Consider the following 20,961-nt stretch of genomic DNA (forward strand, 5'->3'; position numbering starts at 1 on the left):
AAGAAATGATCTTCTAATTATCTGTCAATTTATTGCATTTTGGAAATTTGTGAAAAACAGAATTCAATAATCGTGGATAGGAGACCATCAGTGTTCTTGTAGCCGCTCATTACTAGTATAGACGTAGCAGATCTGAATGTGTCCTGTGATTGTGCAGCAGAAGATTAGATAATGCAGTCATTTTATATGAAGTCCTATGTAAACCACAGATAGCACTTTATATCCCATGAATTGTGCCAAAATACAAACTCGGCTCTGCTACATCGTCATATCCATTGTAAGTAGCAAGGGGTGTGAATGGGTGGGTTATGGGAGGTGTCCTGTGAACCAGGTAGAGACATGGAGACATCAGTGTTTGCTATTTGTTGCTTCCTGTAGGCTATAAGCAGGAAGAGATAGAGGGGAGGAGGTGCTGGGAGTATCTTAGGATCTAAGGGACTTGGGAGCAGCAAAAGTTTGGTACAGAGTCCCCCCCTTTCCTTCCATCGACCATGCAGAGAAGAGAGAAAGTCATAATCTACCTGTGCACAGGTGAGCACTCCTTCCATTACCAGGTGTGGATCTCTGCCCTGCCTGTGATAAGGGCATGGCCGGGATCATGTATAATCATGTTACTGTAGGAAAATGGCGCAAATATATTGGGAAATATCACTTTTTGTTTTTACAGCAGAGTAGCCGAGCAGTTGTAGTAATCTGTGTGAAAAGCGACACCTACACAAGTCTATATTCTGCTTTTATTGCAGTTCTACCATAGGAAATTGAACTATTGTATATTTGTAACACAGTCAACAATAGTAGCAGTGAGTGTCATATATGGGAGGGTTTTTCAATAGATGGTCCTTAGATCTCCTTAATGAAAGATTGGATGTAGTGGAGCGGAGTTTGTCATGTGTCACTATATGTTAACTGTAGCTTCCCATACAACTGCTGAGTTATTGCAGTGCACACTAGAGACAAGAAAATGACAAACTCAGCTCTGCTACATCTGCATGTTTGGAGAAGTAGTGGCTAGTTGGGAATATTTGTATAACCTACAGACTGATAGCATTTAATGTCGTTATGTAGATAACAAATCCGATAAGATATATGGAGATCTAAAGCAAACCTGAGCTGGTAAATCAAGAGATTTTAAATGAAGGCTAACTGGAAATTCGACTTTTCTCTACATTTGCTGTTCATTTGAATGTAATCTATTGCTCTCTGTTATCAGCCATTTCAGTCTGGGAAAACTGTAGTGGGGAGATCTAAACACTCTCTGCCCCCAGGATCGTGTCTTCATATTACGTATTCCCAGAAACCCGTACCTACATGGGTGCGACTGCTGACCAGCTGGTCATTGGGCTAACAGCACTTGGCCAAGTGATCATGTGCAGAAAGAGAAAGCTGGGATGCCCGGCGCCAGGAAATGGCATGAATACACTTTTATTGGATTTTATATACCTCCCATAAAAGTGAGTCGCACAGGTGCAACAACGCTTACGCAATATACTTTCTTGGGGCCCATCAGTGTACTATCCACGTATATCTCAGACAGCACACAGACCCCCTTATAGCCATGCAGGCTACTCACAACCAAGGCTCATGGGAAAGAAATCGCAATCCATATCACGGACTGCGCACTGAACATACATCCGTGGGCTGCCCGATGCGAGTTAGATCTGTTAACTTTAGCCGTAACTTGCATATGCCCATGTTAGTGGGTTTATTCACGCAGCCGTATGCAACTTAGGTCCGTGAAAAATGCGCCATTTTTACTGTGTGTGTTGCATACGTTTTTATCACCGGTGTGCATGTTTTTTATGTCCGTATTGCATCCTATTAATCTCACTCTCTACTATGATCCTATTCTCTTTCGCTCCCATGCAGCCTGCTCAGACAGGTGGACTCATTCAATGAGAATCGTTCATTCTTTCACTTTAGGGCTGTTTCACGCAGGCGACAGCGATATCACTGCGAGAAAACTGCAGCAATACCGCATCGGTGTTCTGTGCGATATCGCTGCATTTTCTCTCTACAAAATCGCGTGACTTTGTAGCGCTCTTTTGCAGGGATTTTTAGGAAGGGGCTTCAAATATAAGCCCTACCCACTTTCCTACTGCAAAAGTTCCACCGCACGAAAACCGCGTTTTCATGCAATGCAGCACATAGGGACATAGGCTACAAAACCTCACAAATCGCAGTAATACTTAGAAACCCGCGATTTAAAAAAATTCCCTCTTGCAATGTAACAGCCTACAAAACATGGCTAATGTGAAGGAACCCATGGGAAAGCGTGGGCTTCACATACATGTGATCTCTAGTGCTGTTGCATTATGAGATCACGCGATTTTGTCACCCATGTGAAACTGGCCTAAGCGAATGTGGAAGACTGAGCGATCAGGGTTTAAATGGAACACAAAGTGAATGAGGCGAAGATGGTTTTCATGGCGAGAAGCAAACGGTTATCATTCACTTGAATGCTAATTGTTCTGTACAACAACGGCTTCCTACATGCAGGTTAGAGGCGGAGGTGAGGAGCGGCGCTGTGTGAGAACATAGTCATATGGCTGTGCAGTCACTCATTTACTTAGTTTCATTACAAATGGCCTTGGGTTGTATCATGGCTCCAGGCGGCTGCCATCTAGTATCCGGCATAATTCATGTAATGCTCACACATACCACAGCACTGTATGGATATCTGTCCCGGCCCCAGGGAGGCTCATACCTGCATGTGACTAATGGTGGCTTTACATGGGACAACTATCTGTTTGTGTGCGAATACACAGCCATGATTGTTCAGTTTCACAATCCCTGAATGAATTGTTGGAAGCGTGTTCACGGGCCAGAATATCATTCAGGGACTAGTTAGGGTGCATAGGACTCTTTGGTGGCCGTGTATTTTAAATTTTGACCCCCCTGCCCAACGCACGCTCATTGGTAGCCGAGTCCATTAAACAAATACAGGTGAGCGGTCATTGAGTGAACAGTTGGTGCTGCAGCAAGTGCATCTTCAAAGATCAAAGCCAGCCACAATCAGTCCAGCAGGGACCGTTCAGTCCAGCAGGGACCGTTCAGTCCAGCGTCGCTCGCAGGAACCAATGAGCCTTGTGTGGGAGGGCAAAATATTCAACAAAAATAAGCTGGAGTCCAATGAGTGTTCGGTGGTAGGCGTACGCCTCCCTGCAAAGGTAATGTCTAGTCATTCAAAGACACCGATTACCTGTTTACACCAGATGCTAAAAAATCAACCAGTGACTATTTTTAGGTGAAGCGACTAGTAAACAAATTCTCACTAGTCACCTGATTGGTGGTCCTGTATACAAGGAACAACTGGCACTTATAGTCCCTCTACAGAGCAATTACTCGGACGATAGTTGTTCTATTTACAACCACCCCAGACCGGTGTTGGGAGATGCACAGTAATCCTGTGTGTGTTTAATCACAATATTAAAAAAGTTCTGAACTGGAGTCAGACTTTAATAGATGGAGGGGAGTCTCCTTGTCCTGGTTCGGAAGGATTAGTACAGTAAAAATGAATACCCTACCGAGGTTCCTCTACATCCTTCAGACAGTCCCAATCGCCCTACCGAGCTCCTTTTTAACTCGGATCAGGAAGGCGATCATGAGCTTCATTTGGGGAGGCACCAAACCTAGGTGCAAATGGAAAGCACTAACCAGCCCAAGAGAGTCAGGAGGAATGGGGGTCCCGAATATATCCCTATACTATAGAGCGACTTTATCCAAACGAATCCTTGACCTTATACATGGTAGATCGCAGAAGTTGTGGGTGGAGACGGAGCAGGACCTGACACACTTCCAGGGCAAGGGGATAATATGGCTACCAGGAAAAGGAAAGCACAAAGGGCTAGGACTCTCCCCGTTCATAGAGGACATGGTGACGGCCTGGATAGGCCCGGCGACTAAGATAGGCCTGATTCAAAGGCCAGGCCCACTCACACCCCTGGTAGGAAACCCAGATGTCCCATCTTTTCTACGAGGCTCCACTCTAACTGACATGATCCCGAATACAATCCCAAGGGTGCGGGATATGATATCCGATACCGGCCTCAGACCATTACGCGAGATACTGGGGGAACAGCGGCCCCATCGTGGAGCGTGGTTCCAGTACCTGCAACTATGCCACTATGTTGGCTCACTTGGGGACACACAACACTTGAAACGTCCCATTACCCCTTTTGAAAACCTATGCATCTCAACCCCCACAGACCATCACAAAATCTCAAATCTATACCGGATGCTCATAATTGAAGACACACAACATTGCAATAGAGTGCTGGAGCAGGAATGGGAGAGGGACCTGGGCATAACACCCCCAGAGGAGTCGTGGACAAAGGTCTATACTCTGACCCACAAAATGAATGCTTCTAGCAAGCTACAAGAACTTAACTACAAAATACTGTGTAGATGGTACCGGACACCGGAGAGATTGTCAAGGATGTTCCCCCAGTATCCGGATACCTGTTGGAGATGTAGGACAGGAAGCGGAACATTTGTACACATATGGTGGTCTTGCCTGCTGATTTACCCTCTCTGGCAGGAAATTAAAGGGGTTGTCCCGTGAAAGCAAGTGGGGTTATATACTTCTGTATGGCCATATTAATGCACTTTGTAATATACATCGTGCATTAAATATGTGCCATACAGAGATTATATACTCACCTTCCCTGCGCTGGCGTCCCCGTCGCCATGGTCCCGTCTAATTTCTGCGTCTAATCTCCCGATTAGACGCACTTGCGCAGAAGGGTCTTCTTCCATCTGCTCTGTCCCCGGCACGAGCGGTGTTCTGGCTCCGCCCCCTTGTATGCGTCATCGCGTAGCTCTGCCCCTCACGTGTGTCGATTCCAGCCTCCTGATTGGCTGGAATCGGCACACGTGAGGGGGCGGACTCAGTCTGTAGAAACCAAATACAGCTGACCCCTGAGATTGCACTGCTGTCAATTATCTCAGGCTCCCTGGCACAAGCAAAACGCTCGCTATTTAGATTCTTTATCCTGGCAATGCGCCAGATAATTCCAAAAAAATGGAAATCTTCCACTCCCCCCTCTAGACTAATGTGGCTAGAGGAATTAGATCACATAAAATACATGGAGGAGCTCTGCGCCAAAGATGAAATGAGACATGATAAGCACCACACTATTTGGATGCCGTGGAATCAGTTCCGCTTCTCGGATAATCTCGACTTGTGGCTCGAAAGGGGGGTACTCCCCAACACAGACTTGACTACTAATCCCTCTGAAACCATAAGACCTTAATATGCAAACTCCATCTTACAGGATGACACCCCCTCCCACCTCCTACACGACACCTATCCCCCACTAACCCTCTTACCTCCACTTTATTCTTGCTCTTCCCTTCCCTTTCCCCTTTCACCTCCCCCCTTTTTCTCGTTCTTCCTACCCACCTAGCATTTTCTTTTGTTCCTTTTTTTTTTCTTTATTCTTGCCATAGGATGTTATCATATGAGACTTGTTTACTTTAATTGACTAGTAACTGGAATTTGAGATATCAGAAAACTACTTGAAAGTTACACGTTACAGAAATTATTAGTATTACAGTTAATGTTACTGTTTAAAAAAGCCTGTTTTAGAGTCCAAAAAAGTAGGTCAGACAACGCAAGACAATTTTGGTTACTGTAAAAATGTTTATTTGATGGAATTGACACTACAGTTTTGTAACTTTTATTTCTACACAACAGACAAAAAATAAAACTTTTGAACCTCAAAAAAGTTCTGCGACTTTCTAATAGACTAATTAGGCTGCATGTCCAAGGGGCCGGCACAGTTTCCCAGTGCAGAATCCCGCAGCGGATTCCACCCGGCCCGCCGACATGACCCCAAAAAGTATATTATACTCGCCTGTTCGGACGCTGCAGGGCTCTCCTTTTTTAAACTCCTGCTTTCCCGTGGTCTGCGGCATGGAGGCAGTGACAGCTGCGGACATGCCACAGAGCCGGACAGCTCCAATGGAAGCCACAGGAGCCATCCGTGCGGGGAAAACGCTTAAAAATGGTTGCTTTCCCACGCGTGCAATCCACACACCGGTGGAAAATGACACCCGCAGGTATTTATTAATTACCTGCACGTGCCCAATGATTCCCTATGGGTGTGGATCACACGCACAGGAGACCCGCGTGGATTGCGAAGAACAATTCATGCCGTGGACATGAGGCCTTGGTGCTTTAATTTCTCATTTTTCAATGTTTCTGCTTGCTGACACCATATTCCATTCTGACACTGTTGGTCACTTCTCTTCGATCGGCTTCACATGGGCGAGATTTGTGCGTTGCGAGATGCACAAATCTCTCACGAATATGAACCCCATTCCTTTGAATTCAGCCATACACATCAGTGCCCCCCCCCCCTCCCCAGTGCCCATTGCTCTCGGCACACACAAGTGTGATGCGATGCGAGGCCTCCCCATTGAAAACAATGGGAGACGCAATGTGATCCGCTGGCGCAGTGGAGGATTGCTACATCTTCGAAGTGATGTGAGGCGGTTTTGATATACAAATGCCTCACATTCATAGCGAAATTGCATATTGCCAAGTATGATATTGGCCCATGATTCACTGCCCAATATCGCACTCACCCATGTGGAGTTAGCCTAAAGGCTAATTTACATGGGATTAGCTCTTGAGCAAATGATGCCCGCCAGCGAGCCCCAGTGAAGCCCACTTTTGTGCTGTTACACTGGAGTGAGTATCGCTGGCAAGAGCTTAGAGCGTGGCCAGAATGGAGGCAGGGCGCTCTCCCCCTGTCCACCGCCATTCATAGTAAGCAGACAGTCATTTAGAAGTGAACTACTGCTGTTTACACTGACCGACTAGCCGTTCAGCCTCTGCATGCATTTACATGGGACGACTATTGTTCAAATACCTGTGGGGGCATGGGTATTTGAACAACTCTGAATGATAATCGTCCCATGTAAAAGGGCCTTTAGGGGATGAAAATCTGTAGAGACCTAATGATCCTCAACCATGAGAAATGTTACAATTGTACCCAATCATCTATGATCTGAGCAGTGTAGATTCCAGATGGATACATTGTATCAAACAATCAAAACAGGAGACCTTTGTGCTGCTGATGTGTTTACCTAATAGAGAATTGTTTAGCTAGACTGCTTACAATGATAACAAACCCTCAGCTGTGAGAAGTTTTAGGTCTTTATAGGTTTTCAGCCTCTAGATGGAAAAAAGGATATTTCCATTCACTGACAGCAAGATGAGATCATGAAAATGATGAAGAATTAAAACACAAAGTATATAAGAAAGTTATAGAAGGGTTTTCCAAATATCTTCAAAATAGCTCATCAATAGTTGATTGGCTGGGGTCCCGGATGATCAGCCGCATGCTATACACAGGGTCGGAGCTGAAGCTGCTGCTCTGACCCCTGTATAGTGGCCAGTGCCTGTACTTGCTGGCTCAGCTGTCATTGTTTTGTAATGAGATCCCAGCCTGCAGTTACAAGCACTGGCCACTACACAGCGGTTGGAGCAGCAGCTTCAGCTCTGAGCCCTATGTATTGCAGTGTTGGTTGTGGGCACCTGATTAACTGATCAGCCGAGGTTCTGCACGGCAGATCCCAGCCGATCAACTATTGATGACCTATCCTGAAGATGCATCATAAATAGTATTTTTCTGTAAAACCTTTTTAATTAAAGGAGTCACCCAAAACCGAAAACCAGGTCATCAGCAGCTACGTCACTCGCGGTCGGCTGTTCTTGCATTTGGATAAAACTGTGTATGCGTTGATGTTCTTCAGTCTACGTTGGTACATGCACACAGATCATCCAGTTGCAAGTATGGCCCAACACTAATTACATAGCTGCTGCTATGGGTTGTGTACATGACGTCAGAGGTAGTTGAGTGGATTTGACAGCAAGGTCATGTGACCATAGTCAAGATCAGTGAAAATGACACACATTTGTAATAATGCACCAAATAGAAGGATGGTACATAGAGGACTAAAGAGTCGTTTTGGTCTTGGACAACCCCTTTTAATATGTATAACAGAACTATAAGTGGACAGGTTGTAGTGTAGTGACCTACTTGTCGCACGTTGCAGTAGGGTGGACTGACTGGCCTCTGTGATGTCGGAGAAGGTGATGTTGTGTAAGGCCCCCTGTCCACGGGCATTGCGGTATCACGCGGCGGAACCGCAGACGAATCTCTGCGGTCAGCTTAATCTAATAGATAGGCTGAAAGCGGAGAATCGGGGCAATTTGCAGCATGCAGCGAATTGCCGGCCACGAGCACTAAATTGCAATGATTCTCCACTCGTGGACAGAGGCTGACCCTTTCCACTGGCGAAATCATGCCCATGGAAAGGGGGCCTTAAGAAGTTAAAGGAGATGTCCCGCGCCGAAACGGGTTTTTTTTTTTTTAAACCCCCCCCCCGTTCGGCGCGAGACAACCCCGATGCAGGGGTTAAAAAAACCACCCGCACAGCGCTTACCTGAATCCCGGCGGTCCGGTGACTTCAATACTTACCGCTGAAGATGGCCGCCGGGATCCTCTATCTTCGTGGACCGCAGCTCTTCTGTGCGGTCCACTGCCGATTCCAGCCTCCTGATTGGCTGGAATCGGCACGTGACGGGGCGGAGCTACACGGAGCTACACGGAGCCCCATAGAGAACAGCAGAAGACCCGGACTGCGCAAGCGCGGCTAATTTGGCCATCGGAGGCCAAAAATTAGTCGGCACCATGGAGACCAGGACGCTAGCAACGGAGCAGGTAAGTAAAAAACTTTTTATAACTTCTGTATGGCTCATAATTAATGCACAATGTACATTACAAAGTGCATTATTATGGCCATACAGAAGTGTATAGACCCACTTGCTGCCTCGGGACATCTCCTTTAACCAGTAAAATACTAATGACCTATCCTCAGTACAAGTCCTCAATAGCAGATCATTGGGGAGTCCAACAACTGGCACCCCCTCTGGTCAGCTAATGTGAAGAGGTCATGGCTGGCTATTAACACTCACAACACCATCCATTGTTTAGTGGCCTGAAAAGGTACTGCAGCTCTCTCCATTCACTTCAATAAGACAGAAGTGTATTATTAAAGGGGTTGTCCCGCGAAAGCAAGTGGGGTTATACACTTCTGTATGGCCATATTAATGCACTTTGTAATGTACATTGTGCATTAATTATGAGCAATACAGAAGTTATTCACTTACCTGTTCCGTTGCTAGCGTCCTCGTCTCCATGGTGCCGTCTAATTTTCAGCGTCTAATCACCAGATTAGACGCGCTTGCGCAGTCCGGTCGTCTTCTTTTCTGAATGCGGCCGCTCGTACCGGAGAGCGGCTCCGTGTAGCTCCGCCCCTTCACGTGCCGATTCCAGCCAATCAGGAGGCTGGAATCGGCAATGGACCGCACAGAAGCCCTGCGGTCCACCGAGGGAGAAGATCCCGGCGGCCATCTTCAACCGGTAAGTAAGAAGTCACCGGAGCGCGGGGATTCAGGTAAGCGCTGTGCGTTTTTTTTTTAAAGTCCCTGCATCGGGTTTGTCTCGCGCCGAACGGGGGGGCTGTTGAAAAAAAAAACAACCCGTTTCGGCGCGGGACAACCCCTTTAAGTTGTGGACTAGTTGTACACTTCTGTAATATAATGATTAAGATTAATTTACTTACGATGACAATCTTTTTAAAGGGCCACTTAAAAAAATATAAAATATTAATTCTCTATGGAGCTATCCCCCAGTATATATAAGTGAGCTAGTTTATTTCTTTCTGTCTAAAAACTGCCAGCCCCTTTTTCCTCAGATGGTCATGTGATCTCAATTCTGACCAGCTCCAATCTACTTGGGGTTATGTGTTGATTTTCTAGTCAAATTCGTAGTTTGACGGAGCGTTTAGACGGACCGATTGATCCAAAAATCGTTCAAACGAAAGTAAACGATAACGCTGGACAACAGAAGTGCGCTTTGAATTTTTTTCCTTTCCCAAAATAGTTACACTAACCTAATTTTGGGTCAAGAAACACGAATATGACATTAGATTTTGCTCATTAGCTCTGGCTTTTATACTAATCTCAAATCAAAGTACTAAAAATACTCTTTGAAGTTCTTTCTTTTCTCAAAAAAGCTAAATTGCCCTAATTTTGGGTGGAGGCCAATGAATATATACATTTTCTTTAATAGGCCTAGGGCCTCCTCTCCATGGGCGGATTTGCATTTTGAAATCTGGAGCGGGATTCTGCCTTCGGATTTCGCAGCAAATCCAGCCCATAGCATGCTATGGAAAAAACGTTATTTCCTGCCCACGAGCGGAAATCTATTGCAATTTGTTGCGGGATACTCACAGCCAGCCATCTGTGTCGCTGCCATTCTGCAATTGTCATTGTGACGGTGCGGCGTCCTCAACTGCACATGTCCTGGCTGGCACATTGGCAGAACAGGAGGCCACGTCATTGCCATCGCGATGGTGCGGTGTCCCCTGTACTGCTTTGTGCCGCCCAGCACATTGGCAGCACAGGGGAAGACGCTGGACAGGTAAGCAGGCCTGGTAGCGGGTCGAACTCCGCTGTGGGAATCCCACGTGTGGGGTCTGACCCCCCCCCCCTGTGTACAGGAGGCCTAACTCTGGTTTTATAGATACATTAACTTCAAATAAAGTGCTTGTCCTGATCTAACTGGATACCGAAATTCTGGCGATATGCAGTCTTTATGATTGGAGTAATTCAACATTTTAGGGCAGAAAATGTCACCTCACCAAAAATTTTCAGAAGAGTTTTTACACTTGCGTGGCATCCTGGGTTCTAACCCGACATTCCAAAAAAAAAAAAGCTGGAGACATTTAATTCCATTTTTTATTGTAATCTATACAGATCCATTCTAAGATTTAAGCATTATGGTATCGGATTTACATTTTAGTTCAACTATTTCACTATATATACTTTTGTTTATTTAATGATTTCACTCCTCTAACCCTGCGGATCTGAATAAAGGTACATTCTATTGGACTTACAAGAGCTAACTCAAAGTTTTTAATGCAGTTTTCATTTCTTCCATGATGAAATGATAAAGAAATACCTATTTTCAAGCTGGAAAGATTTTCACTGTTGACCAGTGTAATCATTTAGTTTAAGGGCTTATTTACCGGAGCATATATCGTCCGCCGTTTTCACAGCCGGCCGATATACGCTACCATCTGAGCTGTCTTCTCTCCCCCTCTTCTCTCCCCCCCCTCTTCTCTCCCCCCCCCTCTTCTCTCCCCCCCCTTCTCTCCCCCCCCTCTTGTTGTTGTTTGCAATGGGAGGGGCACAGCTAAGCTCCGCCCTGCCCCTCCTATTGCTGGCTGCGGACAAGGGGAGGGGGCAGGAGCTTAGCTTCTCCCCCTCCCATTGCAAACAACCGAAGGGGAGGAGAGAGATGAGGGGGAGGGAAGGGGGAAGATAGCTCAGATGATGGCATACACTGTGAAAACGGCGGCCGATATACGCTCCTGTGAGTAAGCTCTAAGTGCGAGATGACTAATGAAAATTACACACTTCTCATTCGTTCTTCAGTTTCAGCCAGAATTGGGTGAGGTTCTCGTATGGTGTGAAAGGAACATCACTGATGATGATCACACTGTTCCTATCAGATAATTAGGGGGGTGAGCTGTGATCTTCAATATTATGACTGTGTATTTATGGTCTGTAGCTTATTTAGCTGAATATGGAAGGTAATGATAATTAAACTGTCCACCCAGCAGGCAAAAATGGTATAGCATCTAGCTAATGCTGTGCTGATGCATCACGGGATAGATGTAAAACAGAAAAATCTCATGCGCTCATGTGAAAGATGTCTGAGACTATCGGCCGGCTGTTTTCACGGCCAACCTATATACGCTACGTTGGGAGAGGAAAATCTGGTAAACGGGCACACAAATCAAACAATTGTGCACCCTTTAATATGGCCATGCACTTAGCTCACCAGGCTATCGCCCATTTCCCCTCCCTCCCCATCGTAGGCTCACCTCTCGTTTCTCCCAGCTCGTTCTGTGCAGTGGGAGGGGGCAGGACAGGGGTGGAGCTAAATGCAGGTCCACCCCACCTCCCCCCATTGATGGCTATTATGAAGGGGCAGGGAGAGGGTGGGTGCTTAGCTCCACCTATGTCCTGCTCATAGCCGTCAATGGGAGGAGGCGGGGTGGTGCTTAGCTCTGCCCGATCCTGCCCCCTCCCATTGCACAGAATGAGCGGGGAGAAACGAGAGGTAAGCCTGCACAGAGGGGGGGGGGGGAGGAGGAGAACAGAGGGAGGGAGTTTAGCAGCCACGCTGCTAAACTCCCTCCCACAAACGGTCGCTGCCATGGGCTTCCATAGGAGCCCATGCAGCGGCCAACGTATTCCTGGCCCAAAGGATAGTTCCAGGACTATCTTTTGGGTCCGACGTAAAAACGCCTGGTGCTATATTTGGCTGGCCGTTTTTATGTCTCAGAAATACGCCAATGTGATCTGATGCATTGGAATCCAAGCACATAGCACATATCCGCCAGCCGTGAAAACGGCCGGCCCCTTAAGATGGTGCCTGATAAGCATCAGACAGGAGACTACACTGCATGGAAGTGGCTGGGATACACAGAGGAGACTGCCTGATTGTCTGTTACACTCTTGAGAAAGGGGCCGAAAAATGTGTTTTCGCTGAAGTGGCCCTCTTAACTATGTGCTCTGATATAGGTGTGTTAGTAAGTTTTCATCAACTTCTGGATGTTTCTTTCCTTTTTTACGTCGTCTTCTTACTATCGGGTACAGCGGGTATGGCAGGTGCTGGCAGTTCTGAGGAATCCTGTGCTCAGGGTGGGAAGGGTGAGGGAGGAGGGGTCAGTGCAAACCTGAAAAACCGGATCCTATCTCTGCCTGGGCTCAATCCCACACATTACACTGAGGTTATATATGTAATAGTAATAGAACGTGCGGAATAGAGAGATTAGATCGTAAGCTCATGGGGTTACTGATGAGCAAAGGGCCTTTTGCACACACCGATAATTGGGCAAGAATATTATTTTGTGCGATTATCAGCCGCTGAATTATAAAAGGGCTAATTTATGCATGAATCTGCTCTCCCTGTGTAAACGGGAATATGTGCAGTCGGCTGACAGCTGTGGGGGCGAATACTCGGGGACAAACTATCATTAATACAAGTAGAGTGTAAATTATCTCCTGTCCACTGGCGTATTTTCACAGCGTATTACGAGTGCGATGCACCGCTATGTGATACATGGTGAATGGCCTTTCATTGAGCCATGCACATGTGCGTGTAGATACGCATGAGAAATAGATTGCAGCCTGCTCCATTTCTCTGCATATCACGCGGTGGGAGCCTTATACTTTTGTATAGGTAGAGTATGCAACGCTGTACATATGCCATACCCTGCGTACGGGTGGTGATTTCATACGCAACCCCGTTATGAAACAGAACAGGGAATTAAAAAAAAAAAATAGTTACACTATGCATGTCCGTGTGTGTGTCAGATAGACGGGCGTGCGCAGCACATCCGCTGCCCATACGCAGTCTCTGCTGGCTCTGTGCAGGCAGACCGGGTATTTACAAACATCGGTAAAACGCTGTGGTTTAACGATACGCCTGTAGACAGGAGGCCTCAGGGTCCATCCACACGGGCAGTTCGATTGCAATAAAAACTGCACCAAAAAGTGCATTTGCAAAACTGCGTGCGTTTTTTGCCGCATTTTACTACAAACATAATAAAAACACACATGGTTCCGCCAATGCACTTTTTAGTTCGTTTTTTATTGCAATCGAACTGCACTGTGTGAATGGAGCCTCAGGCCAAAATAGGGCATACGGAGCACATTTCGGCTGGGCAACTTTTACACCAGCCAAGAAAGAGTGTTCCTGAACTAACTTCTGGTCGGAATACGGTAGTGACTTCCATAGACTCCTATGGGAGCCTATGGCAGCTACCGGAGAAGGGAGGTGGGAGGGAGTTTAGCAGTGTAAACGCTAAACTCCCACCCCCCCTTCCCTCCTCCTTCTCCTCTCCGCCCCTTGCCGGCTGTTTGCAATGGGAGGGGGCAGGAGCTAGCTGCTGGCAGCCAACAAGGGGGGAGAGGGGTCGGGAGCTTAGCACACTAGCTCCCGCCCCCTTCCGTTGCAGAAAGCCATCAGGGAGGCAGTTTAGCAGAGCTAAACTGTCTTTCCCCGCCTGATGGTATCTCGGGCTCGGCATATCCTCGCCGGACCCGGTCCATCTGAATGGGTGTTAAAATGGGACTTTTAATGTCCTTTGACACGATTCATCAGCTACACTGTGACCTGGCCGGCCAAAAATTATCATGCCCGTGTGAAAGAGTCCTAAGGCTGCTACTACATGAACACTAGTGGTTGCCTCGAGTGGTCGCGTTTTCTCAACAATTGCCGGTTGAACCTGCAAGAACAGGTACAACTGAGCAATGAAGCCACTTTTTAAGAGGCACGATTGTGACAATCGCTCATTAGATCGAGCGGTTAGCACGATAAGTGTGCAATGTGACCGCATGCAGTAAAAGACCAAACAGTGATAAATTGCTGATCGGATCCTTCATGCAAACCTAAAAATTGTTGTTTTTGCCGCTGCATCATTCTATGTCAACAGGCCATCGTTCATTCATAAATGACGGCCAGTTTATTGTGAATGGAGGCGGGCGGGCCGAAATGATCACGTCCCTCTCCGCCTCCATTCACTGAGTGATGATCACTTCCGTGTAACAGTAAAGAGATGATCATTTTTAAGTCGGCTGTGGGGCACTGAAGTGTAAAAGGGGCTTTAGCACTATTATTACATGAGCAGTACGTGTGTGTTGTACACCCGTGTGGTACGCAGTAATTAGCAGGCAATCATTTACACTGCCCTACGTAATTTCGATCACATTAGCTTGTCAGAATTGCGTAGTAGGCATTTGCAAAAAAGAGCGCAGCGTGGTCGTTTTATTATTTTTTCTGCGTATTTATGCGAGATAGAGCCCATTGTTCTCTGTGGGCAGGCACCTATATAAACACGAGCCCATTTGCATTTATATTGCTGATGTGCCGCGTGTATATATGACGCAGCGGTAAATATAATTTAAAAAACGGGCGTACTGTGCATGAGAGCGTGCAGAAGTACCCGGTCATGCGCAGTACAATTTCACCGCCATATGCAGCAGTACGCAGGGGCACGGCCCACTCTACAGCTGTAAAAATGCTGTGGGACCCTTGCTGTTTTACGCTTGCGGTCACGTGAGCCCGGCCTTAAAAGGCCCTAAAACAAGATTAGATTGCCTGTCCTCAGGAATGCACATTGGAGCAGATTTACTTAGAATGGCGTTAATGCGACAAATGAATTAAGAGGCGGAAGACTCTTAGGTCGGGCTCACGCAAGCGGATTCCATGATCGGCGTCTGCACAAACTTTCTGCCGTGAAACGTGAACAGTGAAAGGCGTGCCTTTTCAAATTTTCCTTCACACTTGGGGATACAAATCGCATATTCTGCGAGCGGCAGAAAAATCACAGAACCCGCATGACCAAATTTGTGCCTCCGCGGTCATCTGCAGTTAAGTTAGGTACGCAGAGTCACCAGCCAGAATCCGACCCGACTGTATGAGCCCGGCCTTAGTAGATTGGTCACGTCCGGCAGCATCTCCTACGTCAGTTAAATTTCACCAGTTTCTGGCATAAATGACAGTAAATCTGTTAGCCAATGCTAATACCTGCCCGCTCCTGGTTTACACTGGCCTCATTTTTTTCAATTGCGAAACTTTGACACTGCAGTTCTGAAATAGTACATATGCCCCATTGTGTCTTTAAGAGATTTAAAGGGCCACTAACCCCATGGTCAGCAATTTATAATATTGCGGTACTCCTATAAGAGTGGCTGACAGCAGTCACATATGATATAACTGTCTCTGGAGGTTCTCTGCATTGGAGATATGTGGTCAGAGGTGCAATAAGGCTAGGTTCACACAGGGTGGATTTGTCACAGAATTTCGCAGCGCAAATGCACCTGAGGCCACTAATCCCTGGATTAGCAAGCCATGTGGACGAGAATGCCAGGGGCTGGACCGCTCCTAAAAACGCGGCAAAATGCTGCAGGTTTTGAAGCTGCGCTTTTCCAGGGGAATTCTTGCTTTTTTTCAGTGTGGCAAAACCGTGGGAATTCCACTGGAAATCCACCCCGTGTGAACCTAGCCTTAGTGAATCCGCCTGCGGCCGCTAATCTTGGGCTTAGCCAGCCATGTGGACGAGATTTCTCAGAAATGTCGTCCACACAGGATGGCCAATCCGCTGCGGTAAATCAGGCAGAAACCGCGGCTGCAGCGACCACAGCCGCGGCTTTGCCGAATGCAGCATGTCTATTTATTTTTTCTTTCCGCTGCGGCTGCGCTCTCCTCTATGGGAGCGCCGGCCGCAGCGGAAGATTTCCGCCGGCCACGGCGGAAATCTCTCGTTTTTTGCTGCGGTCAAACCACGGGATTTCCGGCAGGAATCCGCCCAGTGTGAGCCTTAGTGTTCTGTGGGTCTCATCTTCTGCAATAGCTGATAACCCATTTCATCAGTCCCAATCTATTAATAAGCCTTGCAAAAAAAGTTACATTTTTTTTTTTTTTTATTTAAACTTGCTCTGATCATTTTTTCGTGTTTTTATGTTCTTCTCGCCCTTGGAGGGCCAGTCGGCACACGCTTAGGCACAGCTCCTCCTCTCAATGTCCTCTGTGTTGAAAGGCATTCCTCACATTCTCAGAGGTGTGTTCAGGGGAAGGCTACTGCAGAAAATGCTCGTATATAGCGTACCTTTACACGGGACGACTATCGGCCAAATAACTGTAAATATGGCCACCGGCGGGGTGATGAGCCATAATTCCCTCTGTAGCCGTTTTTGTTTTAGCTCACCTGATAAAAATAGTCGCTGTTTGATCAAGTCATGCAAGACTTTGTGTTTCCACGGACCCATGGTTGGTGTTAAAAAGTTTTAAAAATCTGCAGCAAGTTCTATTCTTGTCCGTATCACAGACTATAGTGGGACATGCAATGTGTCTATCTGCTAGCTGATTCAAGCTGCACCTGAGAATTTTGGGCCCTACCTGCATACGGAAATGCAAATTAGCTCTTAAGAGGCTAAGGCCTTATGCACACGGCCGTGGAGGGCTCCGCAAGCGGAATACTGCAGCGGGGTCCGTCACGCCCCCCCCCCCCCTCCCCCCAAAGACCCTATACTTGCCTCCGGATCCAGTGCCCAAAGTCCCGCATGACGCTCCGGCGCGCATGCGCAGTACAGAGCATGATGCGCCGGTGGTGTCACATGACCTGCCGGCTGCGTCATATGACGCGGCCGGAGGTGGGCGCGGTGCGTATTCGCACTATACTTCCGCTATGCTACAGCGGAAGTATAGAGTGACGGGTGGCTTTCATTGACTACAATGGAAGCCGTCCGCACATAAACCCGCAGCAAATAGGACATGCTGTGGAATTCCGCAGCGTGTACATTGAGCTATCAGGTTCAATAGAACCTAATAGCTCCAGTGAAATGCTGCGGAAATCCGGCCATGTGCATTAGGCCTAATGTGCTGATGATGATTGGGAGTGTTCCAAGTCTACCCCAACAGATGAGGTTTGGGGCAGGGAGGTGATCAGGCATGTTGAATTAGCCTCAGCAAGACAGCAGCTATGGCAGATCCATGCATTACATAGGCAGCCCGGTGACTTGTATGGGAACAGTGTAAGGGACATTTCTCACATGCAGAATATTTCCACAAGACGCAGCTTAATCTTTTCTGTGTCCTTCAAAAATATTCCACATGTGTGAAAATTCCCTACCACTTCATGTGTCCTATGGTGGCAGAATTCATTGTTCCATCAATGATGATGAAAACGGGCTAAAATGATGCTCCCACCACTGTGTTTCATGGATAGTAGAAGGTTTTTATGCTGTAATGCAGGGTATTTTCTTTCTCCAAACCTAACGCTTCTCATTTAAGCCAAAACATTTTATTTTAGTCTCCTCCATCCACAAAACATTTTTCCACTAGCCTTCTGGTTTGTCCAGATGATCTTGTAGCAAACTACAGATGAGACGGGCAGCAATGTTCAGGGGCTTTCTCATTGCACTTCTGCTATGCACACCGTTGCTGTTCAGTGTCCTCCGGATGGTGGACTCGTGGACATTAGCTAATATGAGAAGGGCCTTTTAGTTGCTTAAAGGTGACCTTGGGTTTCCTTGTTTCCTGACATACTATTATACATCTTACTCCTGAGGAGCATAATATTGGTCTTAACTTTCCTCCAATTGTACACGATCTGTCTGACACTGGATTGGTGAAGATCAAACTCTTTAGAGATGGCTTTGTAACCTTTTTCAGCCTGATGTGCATCAACAACTCTTCTTCTGAGGTCCTCAGAAATCTCCTTTGTTCGTTCCATGATAGACTTGCAGGGTTCTTTCACACGAGCGTACATCGTCTTCATGCCAGGCCGTTATACGCTACCATCTAATGCGTTGGATGCCATCTGATGCATTGGCTTTCCTCCGCGTAAAAACGCCCAGCCAGCCAAGATAGCACAAAGTGAAAGGCACTTGTTACTGTATAGCGCCAACTTATTTCTCAGGGCTTTAAGGTAATTTATTTATACTGGATACTCATTTTACCAACCTGGATGGAAGGCTGAGTCCACCTTGACCCGGCTACCTAAACCATGCAACCTTCAGGTCGTGAGAGAGAGTTTAGGACTGCATACTGCTGTCTTAACACTCTGCGCCACACGTGGCCCCTACAGCATAGGAGCGCATTTCGGACGGGCGCTTTTACACTGGGCAGGAAAGCTAGTCCTGGAACTATCTTTCTGGCCGGAATACGTCAGCCGCTGCATAGACCCCTATGGGAGCCTATGACAGCTGCCAGAGAAGGGAGGTGGGAGGGAGTTTAGCAGCATGACTGCTAAACTTCCTTCCCCTTCTCTCCTCCTTCCCGCAACTTTCCGGCTGTTTGCAATGGGAGAGGGCAGAGCTAGTTGATAAGCTCCTGCCCCGTCCAGCCCCCTCTTTTTGATGGCTGCCGACAAGGGGCAGGAGCTTAGCACACTAGCCCTCGTCCTGCCTCTTCCCCCTTGCCGAGAGACGGCAAGGGGGAAATAGTTTAGCGGAGCCGCCCAACGGCATTGCGAGCTTGGCGTATATGCGCCGGGCCATCTGAACGGGCACACAAACGTTAGATTTATGCACCCATTCACGTGTCTTTACGTCGCCAGCGGGCGAACGTAAAACACTGACATCAGTGTGAAAGAGCCCTCACAAAAATGTTGTGAAGATCAAACTTTAAGGCTGGCTTCACACTGGGCCGATTTTTGCTGCGGCAAATCTGTCTCTCTCTCTGCGGTGGGAGGAGGCTGGAAGAGCCAGGAGCAGTGCTCTGCCTCCTCTCCGCCCCTCTGCACTATTTGCAATGAGAGGAGGTAGGATGGGGCGGGGCTACATTTCGGGAATTAGCTCCACCCCCATCCTGCCTCCCCCTCATTGCAAATAGTGCAGAGGGTCGGATAGGGGGTGGAGAGTTGGCGAAGAGGGGGCGGGAGCTCAGAGCACTGCCCTCGGCTCTTCCAGCCTCCTCCCCCTGCAGAGAGAGATGCCGTATATCGGCCAGCGTGAATACGCAACCGATATACAGTCGTCTGAATAAGCCCTAAAGGGGATATCAGGATTATAAAACACATGGCTGTTTTCTTCCAGAAACAGCGCCACCCCTCTCTGCAGGTTGTCTGGTATTGCAGCTCGGCTGCATGGATGGCAGCCCACAACCTGTGGATAGGTGTGGCGCTCTTATTAGAAGTAAGCAGCCATATTTTTTCTAAACCTAGACAACTTGTATCTCCTTGTAGCTGGTAGTCGTCTGACTAATGATGTAATCGCGATCTGTTAGGGCTTTTATAACCTGTGATTCACTTTTCTTTCATTACGCATAATGAGCAGCGTGGTATCTGCCAACTCATATGAGGGGAAACCTTGTGACTGTACAATAAAACAGAAGACCTTTGAGATACGGGTGGAGCTGGGATTAGGGAACGAAACTTGGGATCCTTTTACACTGGGCGATTATCAAGCCAAACACTCATTTGGCCGACATTCGGGCCATGTAAGGGGACCAACGAGCAGCTGATGAAGTAGCAAATGCTTGTTCGTTGGCAGATCATTCAGTTTCAGCTAACCTAACAATGCTCACAGATTGGCAGTACATCTCCCCGCGTGAACAGGAAATTGTAAAGACAGTTTATGGGACGCACTAGCTATCGTCCATCCCCATAATCCAATATGTATGTCAATTAGACACTTAGTTCTACCCTAGGCACATTGCCTATATCGTGTCTGCAGTTTGCTTTTATTGCATGTAGTGTAGAAAGGATCAGTTAAGGTGCCTTTACAGCAGTGGTCTAGCAAGGTCAGGTGGTACCCGGTGCAGAAAGGTGTTTTTTTTTTTTCGGTTCTCTTTCGGCCCTCCCCCCCCCCCCCCCCCCCAGTAGAGGGTCCTAACGATACAAGCAGGCAGAGGGTTTTCCTCAATGACTGGCACATCTGCTGGACATTTTGGCACTGCGCCTATCCAGCAGGGACTTGTGTGTCACTAATGATCCGTGCCTGTCATGTAGGGTCAGACATGACACCCTGTGTCATGGGAATTACCCCTGCTTACCTGACGGACAAGGAAGAACCCAAAGGTTTGGTGGATTGGCTGGGGTGTGACGGACAACAGGATATGACTAGAGATGAGCGAGTATACTCGCTAAGGCACATTACTCGAGCGAGTAGTGCCTTAGCCGAGTATCTCCCCGCTCGTCTCTAAAGATTCAGGAAGCGTCGGGGGAGAGCAGGGAGGAAGGGAGGGGAGATCTCTCTCTCCTCCCCCCCCCCTCCCCCGAGCGGGGAGATACTCGGCTAAGGCATTACTCGCTCGAGTAATGTGCCTTAGCGAGTATACTCGCTCATCTCTAGATATGACAGATAATAAG

The 20,961-nt window shown here is 47.5% G+C and overlaps 1 protein-coding gene across 1 annotated transcript in view; it reads left to right on the plus strand.

Annotated features, from left to right (window-relative positions):
- Positions 1-349: 349 nt before the first annotated feature.
- GPA33 (glycoprotein A33) overlaps positions 350-20,961 on the plus strand; it is a 38,546-nt gene continuing 17,934 nt past the window's right edge. Inside the window, exon 1 of the mRNA XM_066599383.1 lies at positions 350-531. Coding sequence (XP_066455480.1) covers positions 492-531 — 40 coding nt within the window. The 5' untranslated portion in view covers positions 350-491. The remainder of the gene's footprint in view (positions 532-20,961) is intronic.

This window comes from Eleutherodactylus coqui, chromosome 4 (genome assembly GCF_035609145.1).
Source record: "Eleutherodactylus coqui strain aEleCoq1 chromosome 4, aEleCoq1.hap1, whole genome shotgun sequence".
Lineage (NCBI taxonomy): Eukaryota > Metazoa > Chordata > Amphibia > Anura > Eleutherodactylidae > Eleutherodactylus > Eleutherodactylus coqui.